The 21,265-nt window shown below is 28.1% G+C and overlaps 1 protein-coding gene across 10 annotated transcripts in view; it reads right to left on the bottom strand.

Moving 5' to 3' along the window:
• The window catches only part of Piezo (piezo type mechanosensitive ion channel component), a 481,248-nt gene that overhangs the window by 80,844 nt on the left and 379,139 nt on the right, over positions 1 to 21,265 (bottom strand). For 8 of the 10 annotated variants that reach the window (XM_075356335.1, XM_075356333.1, XM_075356336.1 and 5 more), the window contains 3 exons: positions 15,392 to 15,457; positions 3,118 to 3,373; positions 1,793 to 1,956 (listed from right to left, as the gene is read on the bottom strand). In XM_075356335.1, coding sequence (XP_075212450.1) covers positions 1,793 to 1,956; positions 3,118 to 3,373; positions 15,392 to 15,457 — 486 coding nt within the window. The remainder of the gene's footprint in view (positions 1 to 1,792; positions 1,957 to 3,117; positions 3,374 to 15,391; positions 15,458 to 21,265) is intronic. The other 2 variants (XM_075356340.1, XM_075356334.1) reach the window with 1 other exon arrangement.

Raw genomic sequence — 21,265 nt, 5'->3', positions numbered from 1 at the left:
CAGCTTCATCTCAACGACTAAAATGTAAATGCTATGAACAAAGGAAACGTCAGACACCAGCCACGTGCCCCTCAAAACCCGAACACAACCCACTTCAAAAACATCCAGTTCCCGTGAATGACCCTGTATAATTTTCAATTAATATTAAATAATCAGATGTTTCACCAGATCTATTGCATATGCAAATATGTAATAATGCCAATTAAATCACATATAATACATAACATTTTATTTCACTAATAATAATTTCTGATTTTTTCATATTTTTTTATTGTTATTGAATAATGATTTATGGTAAAATTTTTTTACAATCACGGGTTAATAATTATTAATAAATTAGTATATTTAAAACAAAAAAAAGATAAAAAAAAAAAGAGGGAGATGAAGTCTGATTTGAACCGATATGCTTTCACTTGTATGATCCAAATATTTCATTAATTAAACTTTTATTTGGCTATAACTCTGGAACCAATGAAAATAAGTACCACTTATGATATATCCTTGAAAAGCTCTCAATTAGAGCTTATTACTGCAGTTAAGAAAAAGTCCAAAATATAAAGTTTTTGGACTTTTGTTCTTGTCGACTGCAATCAAAAGGGGAGCTGCACAACTACATGTTACAAAAGTCCTAAATCCAAAATTTCAACATTCTACGGCTAATCATTTTTGAGTTATGTGAGATATATATACGTACAAACGCATTGCTGAAACTAATCAAAATGGATTCAGGAATGATCAAAATGGATATTTCTGTTGAAATCTGAAAACCAAAATATTTTGCAATCACAATACTTCCTTTACTTAGTACAAATAAGTAAAAATTACTACAGAATGATTTACAATTCAAAAACACTACTGAAAATTATTTTGAGCATATATTTTGTACATATGAAATAGGATGCAGAAAAATCAGAGGTAAACTTTTGTTATTTTTTTTATTAGCATTTTTTTAAAAATTCATCAACAGAGTAATACTGCTTTTGTAAAAGAAAGTTTTTAAATAAATTGGTGGAAGATTTTTTGAATTCAAAAATTCTTGGTTTGGTATTAAAAATGATAAAAATAGCGTAAGAAGGCCCTTTTGTGGAAGGTGAAGTATTATGTTGAGTCATATATATATATATATATAAATGACTATTCTTTCTAGCAAAAATTACACATAAATTTAAACACAAATGTAAGTTAATATACTCATATTTAATTTCCTAAATATTGGTGTACATGATTCACAATTATGGGCGCCAGATAATAATCTGATAACCCATTTTTGTAAATTAAAAACTCATTCCGATGTCTTAAGGGGGCCCAAGAGATGTCACATACTTTAGACAGGAATATATGTAGGCATAATAAATGTTTAATACTGAAGACAAACTAGCATTTAATTAAGGTACATAAAAAAAGTAACAGTATTGTTTGATTTTGTTACAAACAAAATCAATTTTAACATCCTACCAGAACTTGGATAGCCGAGGTATTTGCAATTGTGGTTACTGGGAGATAAAAATATTTAGATGTGCTAACTTCTATTAACAGAGTTAATAGTTCAACATCACAAGACTATTTTTAACTGCCTAATAAGTTAACATTAAAATTGCCATACACTATGATACTGAATTTATTAGTAAGAAAAAAGTCAACAAACATCAAGTAATAACAGTAAACTTGTTACTTATTTAACTACAGTCAATAATAAAATAAAATAAATGGATTAAGAAATAATTAAAATTGAAGTAAAAAAAAAATTACAATTCTATACACGTAAGTTTGCAAAATGCAAAAGTTTTCTAACCTATGAGCAAACACTATTAACAGAAGCATCAAGTCATATGTAGCATAATTAGATTTCTTTTCAATTCCTATAATTCGTGGAGGAAAAAATGGTCTATTATCTGCAGCTTGTTCTTCCCATGATAATAACTGGAACTGGAACATGCATTTAATTATAACCACAATCTGAAACAAAACAAACAAAATATTTAAAAAATATAATTATATGAACTTCATTAAAGGTATTTGTATTATTACTTGTTCAAAGACAAAAGACTCTTTTTTACAAAGGTATCTTTTTCGAACAGTCTTACTTAGGCATATTTAAAGTGACAGAACTTTAAAATTCTTGTGGAAGTAGAAGATTCATGATGTATAGATAAGCAAAAAATTCTCAACAACTGCTTTTCTTTTCTTAATGTTTTTTCAACTACTAGGACAACCATTCAATAAAAAAACAATGAAAGCTCTATGTAATTAAGGAATTACTGAATTAATACCGTATTGGTAGTTCAAAATATATCTGTTTTTATCACAACGAAAGAGCAATGTTGGACGGTTACTGAAATAAATTTGAAGATAAGAAAATGTTCAAGAAGTTTTTAAAAAAAATTTATACTAAATCAATGCATTGCAAAGTATTATAAAATGAGTATCATTTCTAAATGTGTTTATAAAATAAAAGTTAAAAAAGTAAAAATAACTGTTCATTACAAATTATGAAGTCTTATGACAATTCCAGTCTTGTTTTAAAAGTAATTTTTAATAGAACTATTTTTTTATTTTTATAACTCAAGTAGGAAAATTTTCCTACATATTAAATATGTATTTTCCATTTTGTATTATTTTCTAAATGTTGTTTATTTATTCTTCATCTTTTTTTCTTTCATATACTCATATATATTCTTTTAAGCATTTAATCTATTTTATAAGTATTTATTCTTCAGTATCTATCGAGATGATTGTTTAACAATCAAAATGCCATCTAGTTCTAGATTTTAAGTAAACTATTTTTCTGCAATCTCTAGATTTTAATTACTTTCATTAATAGATACAGTCAAGAATATATGCTTAGCATCACATATGTGAAAGTGAAAACAACACAAACAGTTTTACTATAATAAAAAAAAATCCTGAATTTAACAGAACTAAATCGATCTTTTCCTGAACTAAAGAAAATCATGAAATACAGAATACAGTATACATTAGTTTTGCTAAAATAGATAAATTGTAAATAAAATAAACACTGATTAATTAAGCACTGAATAATCCATCATATCAATGATGGATCTATTCATACATTTAAATATTAATACAATAAAAATAATTTTCTTTTATAAATATTACCTGAGTATAGGCTATGACAGAAATCCAGAAATTTTTTGATGGTCTGGGAACAGTCAATGTTCCCCAAAGAAATACCATTAGTGGTAATGGAAGCGATAAAATTGTGGCTGACTTAATCTGGTGAAGGAAGATCATAAAGTAACAAACTAATTCTGAATGTGAGATCAGTGCATACCACAAAGCCAGAACAAGCTGTGTGAATGGATGTCTATCTTCAGTAGACATTTCTTCTGGCTCTATTGCTATAACTGAGGAGCTGAAAAAAATATTGTATTTTTTAGTAAAAACATAAGTACCACTTAATAAAATAGAATTAATGTATATGTTAAAATTTTATTTGAAGCAAAATAAAAAAAATATATAAATTACAATACAAGAATAAAGAGAATGCCCAACTATTACACAAGGCAACAAGAAAATGAAGACAAATTATAAAGCAAAAATTTCCTGCACTTCTTATAAAATATAAAAAAAGTATAAATGAGTAAAATATATATATAAATATAAGTATTTACAAAATAGTATAAAAGAGCATAACTACTAACATAATGGCTAATACCATCACAACAAGCTATATTAAAATGTTTGAACAAGCTACATACAGTCAGAATGAAATTAAGCTAGGGAACTCGTAGCAAACCTTTTAACAGCTTTAAGTCAAAGAAATTTTTGTGGCAGATAAAAAATCTGCACTCTTAAACTAGAAACATATTTCTAGTTTACTATGGAAATAAATGTATCATGTATACTATAGTTACAAAAGTTCAAACATTCTGAATCAACAAATATTTGTAAACCAAATGCAACAGAAACATTATAGGATTTATAGAGATCTTAAGAAATAAAAAAAATCTCTAATTATAATAATAGTGCAATTAATATTTTCATTTTTGGCTCTTTGGGCATGGCTGTTCCAAAATGCAATATAATTACATCCATTGGTGGAAATATCCCACAACTTATTGATTAAAACTACTTTAGTTATAAACTGTTCTCCAACACAATGACATGTCACCATTGCTTTACATTTTTTAATTGTTACTTAATTTTTACCAAGAAGTTATAGCTATGAATATTATTTATTGAACCCATCTCTATCCTTAGTTTTGTCTAAGGGTCTACAGAAAAGAAGGTTCCAGGGTCTACCTTAACCATGGAAAATATAAATGTGTTGAATGACACCAAAGTTACATGATTGATAGATTACATATAACCTAATGGATTCTATAATAAGGCAGTTGATGCAGAAATGATAATAATTATCATTTGCTAGTGGACTTCTGAATGGTTATGAAAATTTAGTGACTATATTTAGTGAGGAATGCCTCCTGGAAAAACTCAAATAGGAGAGCAAGGCAATCACTGAATATAGTAATGGTAAATAAAGTTACAGCAATTTTGAGTCTTCTTGTAGAATTTTACAGGAATGGATGTAGTACATAATTCCATTAAATGGTTGGTTAATAAACATCGTAACAGAGAAGGCTTAATGGTAAATGCTGAGGATAAGATATGGTTTTGTGATTACCTCTGAAACTTGATTGAGAGGATTCATGCATTTTAAATCACATTCAATTCTTTGTATGGACAGTTTAGAGACTGTTCACAAGAGGTCTTCCTCGTTAATGGAATTTCAAACAATGATTTATCAACAGAAAATATATAAGAGGAAGACTGTATTAGGATATTCATTGCTTTACAATAAGAGAACACTAATAACATCAAAGAGGAAGATGAGTCATAAAATGAATAATTCATTAATGATGTTTTGAAAGAAAATACCAGCTATTAATCTATAAGACATTTTTGTTTTCTCCATGACAAACTCTCACATAAACAATGGTATTGACTTTCCTACAAAACATTATTATGTTTCTACTCCAAATTAATTTAGAACTTAACAAGCTTATGAAAAAAGTGTTGCAAAATATTAAACAAAATAGTCAGGTAAAATAATATGAGCCAAGTATTAAAGCAATTCACTTTTGTTGTACCTATATTTTTTAAAGATTCTTTTAAAACTTTGCTTTATATTACAATCATTATTACATGCTAATTTTTTTACCAATAAAAAAGCCACATCATTATTTATTTATTATTTATTTGTTTGCTACACTGTAGTTCAGAAATGGTTTTAATAATTAGCAACCCTGTAAAAAATAAGAGTGATTAATGAATTATGTTTATTTTTTAAAAACCTATTATTGCAAATACTCTGTTACTGTTTGAAACAACTGAGAAGGATGGAATGAAATGACTTTATAGTTAATTAGTTTGTGAGGTTCAAAACAGAACTTGTCAAGCGTACTTCATGATTGTATCAATCACATAAGATGTAAACAACTGTGTTTCAGTGCAATTAATTTAATCAATAAATATGCCAATATTTTTTCAATAGTAGCCAGATAAAAGTCCAAATTTTTTAACTGATCATTTAAGCAAATCTGATGTTTTATAAAATCAAGTAAATCTCTTCCACACAAAGTAGTGGGTTCCAATCATGGTTAGACATGGCATTTTTGTTACAAATTTCCATCTGGACTAATGAACTTAGGAGTTGAGCCTATAATCTCAAAAAACCTTTTGTAAAACTGTAAAATTAATATTAGGTAAAACTGCCATATATTTATATATAGTTTATGATCACAGAATCTGTTTGGAGTGGTGTTATACTTGTGTAGTGCTAAGGTATAAGCTAGCACCAGTGGTGTGTCCATTACTACATATTTCTTCTGTAAATGTATGTACAGTCTTAATTATTCATGTATTACCTTAATTATTTTTGTTTAATGTAAAGTAAAATGTATGTGTATTCTCAATAAAAATATTTATCTATTTTTTGTAAAAACTACATTATCAAGGAAATGTGATGTACATTTATCTTCATTTCAATATCAGAAAATATAAAAACGTTTTTACATAACAAGCTACTTAGAAGGAAGGGAATGAAAGTTTCAGAAATATTGGATTTGCTCATGAAATTTCCTGATTTTAATTTCTGGAATAAGTCAGAAGGTTAAGAGAGATTCTACGTTGTAGAGTAGCAATGAGAAGAATGTCTAGGATTTCACAGAATTTTTTTTGTTGCAATTTTCACTGTTTTCTGTGCAGCAAATATTTTAAGGGTACCAGAACATTTTTGAAGTGGTCTATAATTAAATTATGGCCCATAATATGCTGCTTTTAAAGCAAAATCACTATTCTATAAAAGGTATTTCTATCATAAATGGACTGTTATCTAAACTATGATAAACTCATAAAAAAGTGTGTAGCAAAACACCTCATGAGTTTTGAAACACCTACTATTAGTCACTTTTGCCCATAGCCTAGATAAATAAGCTTATAAAGATATAACATAAAAATAAATAATAAGATTAAAGTAATTATAAATTACATATATATATATATATATATAAACATATATAACTTCATGGAAATTCAAATAATTCATCAACAAACTTATCTCACGTGCCAATTAACCTCAAATAATAACAAAATAACCACCAACACAGTAACAGAACCCAAAAAACTAGTATCAAAAGTTGACCTTTGGAGGATTGCGCATCATCAGTCGGTACAAAAGTCCAAAATTGCATCAAACAAAAACATAAAATAAATATAAACTTAAAATTTAGAAAAAGTAAACCTTAACAACCACAAAACTTGAACAACATGCCTCAATGCCAACTGGAATGAAAAAAAAAAAAAAAAAAATATATATATATATATAAAATCATTCCAGTTATATATATATATTTATTTATTTTCTGTTTTTTTTTTTTTAATGTAATTTTGGAATTTTGTACCAACTGATGATGCGGGGGATCGATCCCACAAACGTCGACTTCTGGTATTAGTTTTTTGGGTTCTGTTACTGAATTGGTTATTTTGTTATTATTTGATATAGTTATTTGTAATAGAAAGCTTTTCCATTAAAACAAGTACTCCAAAACTCAACATGAAAATACAGTTACATAAATCTATTGATTATTTATAGCCAGCCAGTGGGGGTGTGGCTGAATGGTTTATAGGCATTTAAATGCTTCCACATCCCATACAATTCTGGGGATAGATGAGATTTTCCTTAGGAAAGCCTTTGTTTGTTTTTAGATTGGTTCTAAGGAATCTGGAAGAAAAGCAATTTAATACTGATGTAAAGGTATATAAATTAAGTGCCATAACTGTAGTGATTGTGTGCTACCTGATTCAAATCATAAGTACTCCCAAAAATCACATAGCCATCTCAAAGACCAAATGCATCCCACACCATGCTTAGTGGTAGTAAGGAGTAAAGTGGTTTCTTGTTGTCTACTTCATTGAGTCAAACAACTATTACAGCATGCCAAGCCCACTGAAATTCAGATGACATTCAAACTACAAATGAATCTTCATTATGTTACCTATAAGAACTGGCTTCATGATAAACACTATTACTCTCAGAAAGAACAACTTTGACAGATGCATCTTGTATTTCAGGTTCTTTACATGTATTATTCTAATTTCTTAAGAAATTCTGGGCAGAATATTATCCACTATCAAAAGCATTCCTTAGAAAAACAAATCCACCTTAGGTTTTTGTGGTCCCTTTATAAGTAGATCATCTTACTCAGCACAAATCCTCATTATCCTTGGTCACATCTTTTTCCTAGGATGTTCTGTAGGTTTGGAAATATGCTTACAGATTCATGCTATTAAAGACATGTCAAGTTACTCAGTTTTTGTATGGTCTGATACGGGCAGCTCTGCCTCTGAACTTGTAAAAGAAACCAGTTTCATATTAAGGATTGTACAAACAGGTCAACCTGAAGCTAAGATGCATATTGGATAAATCTGAGTCTCCTAATTTCTACAAATGCATAAATAAACATTTAAATTCATCTACGAGGTATGTGAGAAAAGTAATGAGATTGGTAACACTGCAAACAATCTGGCAATGCTGTGTCTACCGGTCTGTGCTAGACCGGTTTGTTCATCCCTTCCACATGCTCAGTACGAGTTTCAACTCCATTCAGCCAACACATTATTTTTGACAGTGCCATCAGTGAAGTTGAGTTTTTGTTGTGTATTATGAAAATGGACCATTGGAATTTAAAGCAACGTTGTGCAATCAAGTTTTGTGTTAAACTTGAGGAATCCGTGAATGTGACCTTTGAAAAGTTGAAACAGACCTATGGGGAACATTGCTTATCAAGAGCTCAAGTTTTCTGCTGGCACAAATTATTTTTGGAAGGCCGAGAACACGTTGAAGATCAACCTCACTCAGGGAGACTTTCAACTTCAAAATTTGACGAAAACGTTGAGTGTGTGAGGGTTCTTGTGAGATCAGACCGTCGTTTAACAATAAGGATGATGAATGAACAGTTGAATTTAAACACTTTCACCATAAATCAAATTTTGACAGACGATTTGGACATGTGAAAGGTTTGTGTGAAATTGGTGCCAAAAAACCTCACAACGGAACAGAAGGACAATTGAAGAAACGTGTGCATTGATCTTCTTAAGAGGATTGACAATGACCAAGAATTCTTCAAACGTGTGATCACAGGTGATGAATCCTGGATATTTGAGTATGATCCTGAAATAAAGCGGCAAAACGAAGAGTATTAAGATATGCAAAAAGGAACTTTTTGCATATCTTTCACTAACAGTTTAACTGCCCTGTTTATTTCACTGCTTTTTACTTTTAGTTATTTACTGCATTTTTTTAAAGATATAGGAGGCTGTTAATATAATCAGACAAGAAAAAAAATTAATTCTGAAGAGATGCAAGTAGATAATGAAAATGATTTTAAATTGTTTGTGTCGAAAAATAATGAAGTAAGATAGCCAATTGTAAAATATAATATTATTTTGGTTGGCTTTTGTCATTATATTGAGTGAGAACTAAAAATTATCACATACATTTTTGTTAATGCTATCACTTAAAAACAATTTTATAAAGAATAATGCTTGAAATGAAACAATGCTTATAAAGATAAATAAAAAATAATTAAAAAATTTTAATTTGGTTTTTTCTATACACTCCTGTTAATAATTATTAATAAAAATTATTGGTCCAAAATTAGTGAAGGATCAAAATTAGAGGTCCAAAAACTAATTGATCCTGATCAACAATATTTTCCAGAAAATTTGTTCTCTGAAAAAATTTGTTTCTGTTTAACAGATAACTTAGTTACAAAAATTCTTAATGTCATAAACAGATGGGAATAACCAAAAAAATAGCAAATTTTTAATCATAGCTGAGAGCTGAACTCCATTCAAATATGTATAACAAATCAACAATAAAAAAAAATTGCAAATTATTTTGTGGGGTTTGAAAACATATAATAGTACTTTTTAAATTAATATTAGCAAACAGGAAATTTAAAAATACAATTTTTCTGAATTTAAAATTCTGTAATCTTTCATTATGTTTTGTCACTTACTTTTTTTTTTTAATATTTATTATTTAGGTACTTCTTATTTTAGTTCTTTAAAACTACTTTTCATTACTTATTACATTAAAAAAAATTAAAACTTTTTATTGCTGGCAAATATACAGAGAAGTAATAAATTAGAGTGATTCAATCCACCAATATAATATACTAGTACAAAACAAAGTGATTGGCACTGCAGATTTTTATACTGTAATGTTTTTGTAAGATGTCTTATTAATAAATCTCTTCTAAAATGAGTGATTAAGGGTTGAATAATATCTTATTTTAAAGAGCTTTTTAAAAGAAGCATTTCCAAATAATTTTTATTTTTACTTTTAACTATTATAAAATAGGAATCTGACACTCAAAATTAACATATTATTTTATGTTTTTAAGAGATGATGGGCATCAATTATTTTGGTCATTTAGCCCAATCAAATTTTGTAGTGTATTAAAAATGCTGTGTCTGACCGGGATTCAAACCCAGGACCACCTGATGAAAGGCTGAGTGGTACCATTCCACCATGGAGATCAGAGCTATTTTATTTTATTTATTTATACTGTTATTTTTATTCTCCTTTCACGTAAATAAAAATCTATAAGCTTAAATTTATCTATCCTATGTAACAAATCAAAGCCGTTTCTTTGCATTAATTAAACAATTTCATTACATATTATCCTTCTAAATCAGACTGAGTTCAGCATGACAAAAATTGGAACTCTGAATTTCAGACCTCAAATTTACAGATTTAGCTATGTTAGATGACAAAACTGGTAGAGATACAGTTGACCTGACACAAGTCACTCCTAAGTATAGCACAGCTACAACCAATAAGAAGAAAAACAGCCTTCTTCAATATGCTTATTTGTGCTGATGTTAAATATCAAATTATCAAGTATGAATAATAATGTCACTTTGTACACCAGGCGAATGTAGCTTATGAAAAAATCATTCTGAAGAAAGCAACTGTAATCTTTTATATCTAAAGTACTTTAAATGTCACAGCCATACAAAAATGTGGGGCAAACAGAGTAAACCACTTATTGATTTCTAGTGGAGCAATGAATCATATTTATTGCCTTCATTAAGCAAAGAAGCAAATCAAATCTAGAGTTAAAAATTAAGAATGGTAATAGCAATAAATAATGCCTATAGAAATGAAATGCCTACAACATGGTTATTCCTACAAAACCTAATAATGCAACTGAATTACTCCTGGCAAGAAAATTTAGGAGAAATTCATTAAAATAAGATTATTTAATGTCACTAACAAACCAGTTTACATGATCGCAGGGCCGGCCCTAGGCAGTAGGCAAGATAGGCAACTGCCTATGGCGGCAAAACCTCCTGAACTATAGCGAAAAAAAAAATACAACCCACAAAAATATATTTTGATTACTTCAACCTAGAAAATAATATTATTTACTATTTATAAGTATAATAATATTATTATTATTGCACTAGTTTCATTTATTGTTTTAAAAGTATATTTAAATTATCTCTGAAAATACTAAGTACTAGTTTTGGTTTGTAAGTTCGTTGTTGTTATCTGTTAAAAATGTAATTTTTGGTTTTCAATAACACAATTTTCTGTAAAACTGTATTATTATTGTTATTGTCTTAATTCAATTATAAGTCATTTTTCTGGTTAACAGGGTTCTTTTATAATGCTGGTTTTTTTTAAAATTTTAACGTTTTTTGAAGCTTGCGGGCAGCATTTTTTGGGTTTGCCAATGGCAGCAAAAACACTAGGGCTGGCCCTGATGTTTGATGTAAGTAATTACACAGAATAGTTTAATATAACTAAGATTAAAACGTGACTTCATCAGATTTAATGAAATTCAAAATTTCAATTCCACCAAAACAAAAATACATGCACCTAAAAAATAAAAATTTAACAAAAGTAAAACTAACTTAAAAACACCCACTAAAAAGTGAAAAAAAAATGAATTACTCTTTTTTAAGTGAGTTGTTATATCTTTAAGTTTATTAATTTGAAAGTAGTTACATTTTTATTTATTATTAAGAGGGTAAGATAAATATAAAATTATTGCTTTTTCAATAATGCATTTAAATATATAAAAATTATTATATAAAATTAAAATACCAAAATTATTTAACCATAAACCAAATATCATGCTGTTAGTTTGATTTTTAACAATAAATTTGATATAAAAACATCCTCACTTGAAAAAATGTAACATTCAATACTTCAAAATAAAATTTTTGTACTTTTTCTTTTAGATGAAACTAATTTATGTAAAAAAAATGTCCATAATTAAGAAAATGTTTCAACAGTTTTAATGATAAAAGTAATTAATTACAGTAGAAACCCCTATATTTGAATTTGATAGAACCAGATATTTTATTTAAATATTTTAAAATAAATAAGTAGGAATCAAAGAGATAAATCTCTTTATTATTGTTTAACTAGCTGACCAAGGAGTACTTCGCTATTGTTAGATTTGAGTATATTTATAAATTAAACGAACACAAATGAAAGTTTGATAAAACATTAAAAAACTGAACATTACATAACAACATACAATTTAACCTTTCCTTTTTTCTTCTTTCCCTTTTCCAATCTTCACCCCTTCCCCTCTTTCCTTTTTCGCAAAAATATTTCTTTTCACAAACAAATATGAATTCTGAATAAGGGCCAAATCAGACCATAAATACATTTTTTTAAATATCTTGACCCCAGTGCTACCTAGCAGATCCATTTTTTGTAAAAAGACTAACTTAGCATAATTTAAATTTATTATAAATAAACGATTATAATTTATATAAACGATAAATTGAAGAATTTAAATAATACAACTCATTCATTGCTTTTTGCTCTAACAAGTTGCATATTTTTTGAAGCACTACCTCATACTAATACATGTTTCAGGCTTAAAAATGTATTTGTGGGTGTGTTGTCCTGCTTCTTAAAATAAATCTCAACCGTTTTAATATTTTTGTTTCTTCAGTTTGGATATGCTCATTTTTCTTCAATCATCTTCAGTTTCAGCTCTGCCTTCTTCAATATGCTTTAATATGCAAGCTTTCAGAATACTTTCACTAGAGTTTTATGATATACATTAACTTTTGTAAGAATATTTTTATCTTAAGAATATTTTATTTTATTTTTTATTTTTATTTTTTTAAGAATATTTTTATCTTATGCTTCAACATACAAACCAATTCATTAGTTCATTGATGTCAACACAAACCCTATTCATTTGTTAAAAAAAGAGGCACAACACTTCTTCCTTTTTCTCACTTAATCTTCTTGTTCTAAAAATTCATTATCAATTTTTTCTATGTATACCTTCTTTATTGCCTCTATAGAACCTAATTCACAGGTTGAATTGAATGAAGATCATTCCTTGAGTAGGTAAATGATCTATACAATTCCTCCTGTTGTCAACTTCCCTTCCAATGAATGAGACTAAACATTATCAGTGAATAAGAAAGCTGCTTCTGGAAATCATTTTTCTTTAAAATACTTCTTAACTAAAGGGATGAAGTTATTACAAAATAATTCCTTAAAAACTGCTTGTTCATCCAAATAGGTTTGCTTGATATTTACATGACTAGAAGTTCTTTTAAATCTATAATTTTAAGTACACTAGAGGTAAATTGAAATTTTCTCTAGTTGGTTAATATGTTATTGACTAGCATTTTCAAACATGATCAGTTTCTTTGATGTTAAGATTTTGTTACAGTAATAAATTTAGCAACTTAATTTTGAATTCCTACGTTGCTCTTATATTTACTTAAATATTTCACCTGATATACTAAACTCATAAACTATGTTGACTTCTACTGGTCTGACCGTCCAGCACAATAAATAATAGGTCATCATTTAATTTAACATTTAAACTGAAAGCCTTTGCTAATTCCTGTTCATGTTCTTATACAAACTACATGTAAAGTGCTTTAACAAGTGTTTCATATTTTCACTGTCCTCCTGTTACCTAAACTGTGGACACCATTTGGCATAGAAATCTTTCAATATTACATGTTTTGTTTCCTTACACTTAATTTAAGTGAGTAACTTTAAGGGTATTCTTCGTAATAGAAGATGTTTAAAGTTTGCAGTTAATTTTATATTTCATCCATACAGATGAAATATCAAATTAACTGAGTTTCAAAACTTCACTGCCCTACACATCTTACGGAAAACTTACGAAAATCTCCTGTATATTGATAAAAATATTACAATAATATTTTAATAAACAAGTTTTAAAACAGTAAACAATTTTTGACTGTACAATATGTTAAAAAAAATTTTGAAATTTTTTTTAATAGTTATTTTCACATAATTTCAAGATGGGACAACTTTCAATCACAAAAGTAAGAATATTTTCATACTAATTGGCAACAGTTTTCAACTAGATGACAACCGTCCTCTTTTCAGAATTCGAAATATATGCTATAAAATAACTACTCAACTTAACTTTGAACATTTGGTAATAAGCAATATTTTTGATAACTATCAAAATCAGAATTAAAGCAAAAAATTTCTGATAAATTCATATTTCTGTTTTATAAAAAATTATCACAATGCAGTAAATTTCTACCACTTATCAATAATTACTTTAAATAATCGTTTCATATTCGTAACGGGCATTCTTCCGCAGTCCAGAAAAAATACTGTTAATGATTCAGTTGAAAGAAAATTAAAATGTAATGAACTCATAAACAAGATGCTTGTTTACTATGCACCAGTAAAAACAAGGAACATGTAGCATGTACAGTGAAGTTATTTTATTAGCACTGAGATGGTTAAAATAAAAATTGTAAATAATTTAGTGAATGGAGTAGTGTTAACAGAAAGCACTTTTTATTTTTGATACGGTGAAGGGAATTTTGAAATTAAGGTTCATTATTTAATTAAAGAGGACATATTTTAATTATTAAACTAATTAATTATATGAACATTTTTAATAATTACTACTTGATTAAAATAAAACCATTTTTCAGAATCTCTTCCACTCCTACCACCTACACAGCCTCATACTAGAAAACTAATCATCTACACATTTTAACGTGTTGAAACCTTCAGTAACATCCAATATGGACGTTTCTTTATCAAACAGTAAATGTTATAATCCAATGTTTTCATTTCTTCAAAACAAATAAGTTGATCTTGAACATCTCTTTAATAGAGGAAGGAATACTTATTTAATAATGAAATAATGAGGGAGATAAGATGAATAAGGAAGTAAAAAAAAACACTGCTGGAATTGAACCTGAAAATAAATTATTCAGAAGCTAAACACTTCTCTAAATGGCTAGCCATTTGTATAGTAACAATATTAGAATAATAATAATAAATACATTTTAAATTACATGAAACTAATTTTCATCATATACATCACTACAGTAATGTTTTTAGTCTTATTAAATAAAACTGTACTTCTTATTGTAATTTAATGAAGGTCATAATAATAATATAAAAAATTTACTCTATTTCAATTTATTACATTAACAAACAACAAATGCATCAACAATAATTATAAGATATGCTTATCCTTAAGTAAAGCAATACCATTTCATACAGTTAATTGCACATGTAATGATAGAGATAGATATAAATTACATAATTTTATAATTATGTATAATTGAAATGAATCATACAACAATGGAGTAATATATAAAATAATCCACTACTAGTAAACAATTATATTAATTAAGATGTTCATCATTCAACCTCTGGAAAAGAAACATTCAAAGTTATTAAGCAAATTACTCAGCTCTAGGATTCCAACAAAGTATTAAATGATTCAATGCTAAAAATTTTACAAAAAAAAAATAAAAATATTTTACTATTATTTACAATTTTAACATAACTAAATCAGCCACTTACACCTTATCTTGATTAATTTTCGGTTTCCTACTGAAGTGTCTTCTTACAGAATGGAAGAGTTTTACCCTAATAGAGAAATAATTACAAAACTAAATGAAAATATTAATAAAAAGTTAAATTATGCAAAAAAAAAGCAATGAAATAAAAATGCTGAACAAATGATTATATATAACTTAAATGGTTATACATAACTTAACAGCATTTTTTTGCTCTCATGAAATATGCTGCAAACTCATGGAACAGTTCATTATTCATTTAGCAGCATTGAAAACTACTCAAAAATTTTATTTTAAATTTCATTTGTGAAATAAGTATAGAAGAATTTTAATGTAATTGGTTTTATAAAAAATATTAATAAATTGCCAACACAATATTTTGAAGGGAGCTATAGTGAAAGGGAATAAGGTGCGAGTAATTTTTGTATGTAATGCATGGAAAGTAGGTTTAATACCTTCATGTACATACCTTCTCTCATTCTGAAATTGTTAGTATGACCAAACTGGTCTGTCTACGTACACTGACCTCTCACTCTGATCACTCACTATGCAATCAGTTTTATATTGTTTATCAAACCACTCTAGTGTACATAAAATCATAATATCTTCTCTGCTGTTTGTTTCCAATAATGTAAGTTACTCTCTCTTTCATGTTTATAAGTTAGTGTTTTATATATTTAATTTGTAACAATCACTGTGTATTTTATGATGTAGAGCTACATTTTTTTCATAATCATAGAGAATTACAGCACAAAGAGAAAAATACTCTCTACCCAAGAAAAAGTGTGCATCATTACAGTGGATGAAAGTAAGGCAAAAAAAAAAAAAAAAGGCTGATGTATGTGGTAAGTTTGGATTAGCAAATTCCACTGTAGATAAAATTAAAAAAGAAAAACAAGGATAAATTTTTTAAAGGTATCTGAAAAAGATGGAGAAAAATATATAAAAATTAACAAAAATAAAGATGATATTGATACAGTACTTTTTAAGCGATTCTAAGAGTACAGAAGAGCAGTGGTTCAAATGGTTTGGTAAGTGTACCAAGTTTTGAAAGAGAAGTCTGAGTTTAGAAATTGTTTGATATTGAATGTAAGAGCTCAAACAGATGGCTAGATAAATTTAAAGACGGACATTCAGATTCGTTCAAGAAGATTTATGGTGAAATAAAAATATAACAACCTTGATATAATAAGATTCATAATGCTTGGCCAGATCTTAGATGGTCATACAGACATAAAGACATTTGTAATGGAGACAAAGAAGGATTTTTGTAATAAATTAATGCCAGATAAAACTATTGTATTTAAAAATGAAAAAAGTGATGGTAAGAAGCTTTTCAAAAAGTTACAGTTTTTGTTTTTTCAAACATGATGGGTACTGAAAAAAAGAATTCTTATAGTTTCTGAAAACGGTAGAAGACTAGAGGTTTTAAACATATTAGAAAACTTCCTGTAAACTATACTTTGAACATAAACTCTTGGAAGAGATAAAATGTTTTTTCAAAAAATATTTGTTTCCAGATAATGTTTATCTTCAGAAAAAGTGGGACAAAGATCTGTCACTGAAAAACAAAACAATGCTATTCCTCACTTACAATTTCAATGCGCACCAAAGTTAAAATGAGCAAACTTCAATCTAATCTTTTTGTCAAAAAAGGGTACACCCTGCTGTCATAGACTGAGGTATCATTACAATACTGAAGTATCACTTTAGAACATCTTGAAAAAAATTCTGCTACTACAAGATTCTATTACAATTTCGTTATTAGATGAGATAGAATTTCTGGACAATGCCTTGAAGAAAAGAAAGTACATGAAAAGGAATGCTTTAAGATTGCATGACTCATAGACTAATTTATCTGGCAGTAATGATGAAGGAGAAAAATGATTTGCCACTTTCAGAAAGAATTAACTGACTTACTGTAAAATAATTCTGAAATGTGCTTGATTTCTAGGTGTTGGTGTACAGTCAAACAGAAACATTTAAAGACCTGTGTGACATAAATTATCAAAGAAAAAGTATGCTGAAGCAAAAGATAGTAATGAAGAAGGAATTGAAGAAAACATTGATGTCAATATCATTCATACAACATTGCAGTTGGTAATAAGAGTCAGCGAGACAGTTTGACAATTTTGACACTACAGAGGATGCCTTTGGATAGTGTAGCACCTTAAAAAAAAGAATTAAAAAAAGTATATTTATATTACAGAAAGAAAGACTGAGCTCAAAAGGAAATTACTGACTATTTTTAAGAATTGGTGTAGCTACAGTTTTCATGATGGGTATCATTTTTTTTACTTGTCCTTTCATATTAGCTATTAAATATGCTATGTAGTCTCACTAAATTGTCACCAGACCTAAAATAATAATTTACTAGGTCCTTTCATTATAACTAAAACCATCTTTCATGGTAGAAAATACTTTTTTTTTTAATCTTTCTTTATGTTTGCTATATTTTCTACATTATAGATTTATAATTAGAGTTTTTCTATCACTCTTAGTTTAAAAGAAATAAAACATTAAAAATTAATATAAAAAAATCATATTAAAAGTGGTAAACGATATTTACTTAAACGTAAATGATAACATACTTCCTATTTTGTCCTCTTCTTTTATATTTGGCCTTGGGTGTTGCACTCAATTCATTAATGTCTAGTAGTAATCAATTAGTGTATTAGCATTCTGTTTACCTTTGTAGTGGTTTTCCTGCCATTATTAAATGTTACTGGAAACGTTCACCTAGTTCTTTCCTTACTACTCCAAAATTTGATGGAAAAAATCCAGATGTGAATTAATAATGTAGAAAATTAATTTTTAGCAACATTCAACATTCCATTCCTCTGTCTGATTTGTTTTTCCACAACATCCTAATAATTTTATGATTTAATGACACCCACAAAATTTTTGTGCGTTTTTAGAAGCTGTGTAATCACCAAGTTCTATATCATTCAGCATGTACTTGTCATTGTAAGCTATAGTTCTTTTATTGAATATGGACCAATGAGTATTGCTTTTCAAAATTATTCTTCTCTTATTTTTGCAAATTTCTGCCTAATATAAAAAAAAACCATGACTGTCCTTCACTGTTTTTTACAAAATGTTTTATTCATCATAATCTGATGTGAAGGGGCAGCGAAAAACATTTTTTCACATTTAACTAGGGGCTCATCAAGAGCAAAGCTTTTAACACCTGGAGTTAAGCTATGTTTTTTCACTGCTGAATGACATTATTGATCCTGAGCTCAGCTATCCGATTTACAAATAAAATAACAGTTCTAACTCATCCCTAACAAAAGAGGTACTACATTTGAATCTCCACACACATTCCACAGAACTTTCAATAATTTGTTTTTTCAATAACTGCTTTCATAACATTGCATGAGACTTTCACATTTCCTGCAGGGTGTGAACTGCGCCTCTAAATAATTTCTTTTCACAGAAAGAAATCTGGACTAGTTAGATCAAGGGATCTTGGAAGCCACAATCCTTTAGAAATATTCCTTCCACAGAAAAAAATCCTGTAGCATAGTACAGCAAGCTGTATGGAAGGTGGCGTTGTCCTATTGCAACCAGCAGTCACACTCATATTCTTGCAGTAAGGCTATGAACTGTTGGATAACTTCTTGGCAGATGGCAATTTTTTTTTTTTAAGAAAAAAGGTCCTATTATTTATCACCTTGAAATCATACATAATACACCTATTTTTGTTGGTGTAGGGGAGATTCAAAGAAAATGTGTAGGTTTTCAATACCCCAGATCCAGTAGTTCTGATTATTACATATATACATATCCACCAAGGAGAAAATACACTTCATCTGTGAAAAAACACTTGATCTAAAATACCATTGTTGCCTCTAATGGCCACTGATGGCCATTAGATTGTTGCCTCTGATGGTAGTAAACCCTTTTAGAATAATCAGCATTGGTTAGTCATGGAAAAACCTGCATTAGATATGAATAAAATTTCATTATTCTTCTCACTGAAGTGTAGGCTGAACCTATGAAATGTTATTTTCCTAGCTTAGTCTCCACAAAGATTTAAAAGATCTTGTAACTGCTGCTTTAATGTCCTGTACAACCTGCATTGTTAAAACTAACCTACATCAGGCATGTTTCTGGTCTAACACCAAACCTGTTTCACAAAAATTTTAACTAGCTTTTGAATAACACTTTTCACTGGTGTTTCGTTTTCAAATTTGTCCTTGAACTTGCACCGATACACAACATGAGATTTCATCTCTAAATAAGTTTTCATCTTGAATACTCGTTTTTTAACAATTAACCTCATTTAAACAAATGACACACAATTCAGCAATCTTGTTCAAAAGCCAATGTTGACATAGACAGACAATACTCAAATGTGCAGGCAATAAACAGTCCTCACCTTTCCTGCTCCAGTCATACCAAGATCTTCCACATTATTTTACCCATCTCAAACCATTATATGCATTTAGTATAAACTACTAAGTGATGGGGCCTCTTTTAACTTGAAGACTCTGTACAGTAACAAACTGGTGTAGAGGTACAGTTGTTACCATTATAAAGTAGAGCTGCTTTTAAACTATACTTGGACTAATGTATAAAAAATTGTCACCCCTCAGGTTTATGACCTTGCCTTATATATTAATCAATACCCAAATAAAAATAATAGTTATTTTTTTAAAAAGGTACTGTAAAATATTTTTCTGATGGCTAAAAAATACTGAAATTACTTGCATCTTTTCAAAATTTCAACCTCAAAACTTTGATCCCAAAAGTTCAGCTTGATTTTTTGATAAATTTAAATTCCTAACAAAATCAATTAGCTTGTTTTGCGATATAAGATAAGCTTATTGCATTGTATTTAAAAAAAACCACCACTGAAGACTTCTCTCATAAATCCCACTTCCCCAACACTATTTTCAAACAAAACATTTTCTGGAACCTTGGGAATTGGAAGAGCTTCACTGAGAGTAGCAAGCTTCAGTGAGGATTCTCACTGGCAATGAGGTGTAAAATAATGTATACTTAAATTTCATAGAAATTCCAGAAGTTCTAATGAGAAAAAACAGCAATCAGTAATATCATCTTTTGATTTACATCACAGAGATATCAAATAGTCTTGTAGCCATTATCTTAAATAAGCTATATAGACAGTGTATATTATATAAGAAAATCATATCTTAATTTGATGATCTATCTTAACTGTCAAATTACAATTAATAAGTTTTTTTAATTAAAATAGTAATGATTTCAATGTTATTTTTTAATGTGTGCTATAGAATCATATTTAAACCGCAATTGCACATGCACATGCATACACACACATAAAACTATCCAATCATTTATACACTAATAAAATAACTCAACAAAATTCAAAATTATTTTCTTAAAAGTTCATAAATCATAAAATTAATTACTAATATAATATACAAAACATTCATATGAAATAGTCTTAATTAATAACAAAGTTTCAAAACCCAAATTAAAAAAATTTCTCAAAAACAAAGGGCGATAGAGAAATTGTAACTTCAGATTAATTTTTGACATTAAAAACTCAATTCATGTATCAAACATTAACAAACAAAAATTGCATTTGACTTATCATGTTTTAAAGAATATACTTGCACAGATACTATAATAACTTTGATATGAAAATTTAATTTCCAGAATCAGAGCTAACTTTCACTTTAATTTATAGTAAGCTTCTTCAGAGATACAGCAGCCTTTTTGATAGTTACTTAATAAGAATATTTTCTTGTAATGTTTCTTGAATCATATTAAGATGCAATCTGTTTTTTTGTTTTATTTTAGTTTTAAAAAAATCCTTTAATATTTACATTTAAAATACTGGTGTTTGGAAGTGGTGATAAGGACTCCCCCTAGAGTTATATATCCT

This window comes from Lycorma delicatula, chromosome 2, assembly GCF_047948215.1.
Source record: "Lycorma delicatula isolate Av1 chromosome 2, ASM4794821v1, whole genome shotgun sequence".
Taxonomy (NCBI): Eukaryota; Metazoa; Arthropoda; class Insecta; order Hemiptera; family Fulgoridae; genus Lycorma; species Lycorma delicatula.
This window is presented reverse-complemented; position numbering and strand designations above follow the sequence as displayed.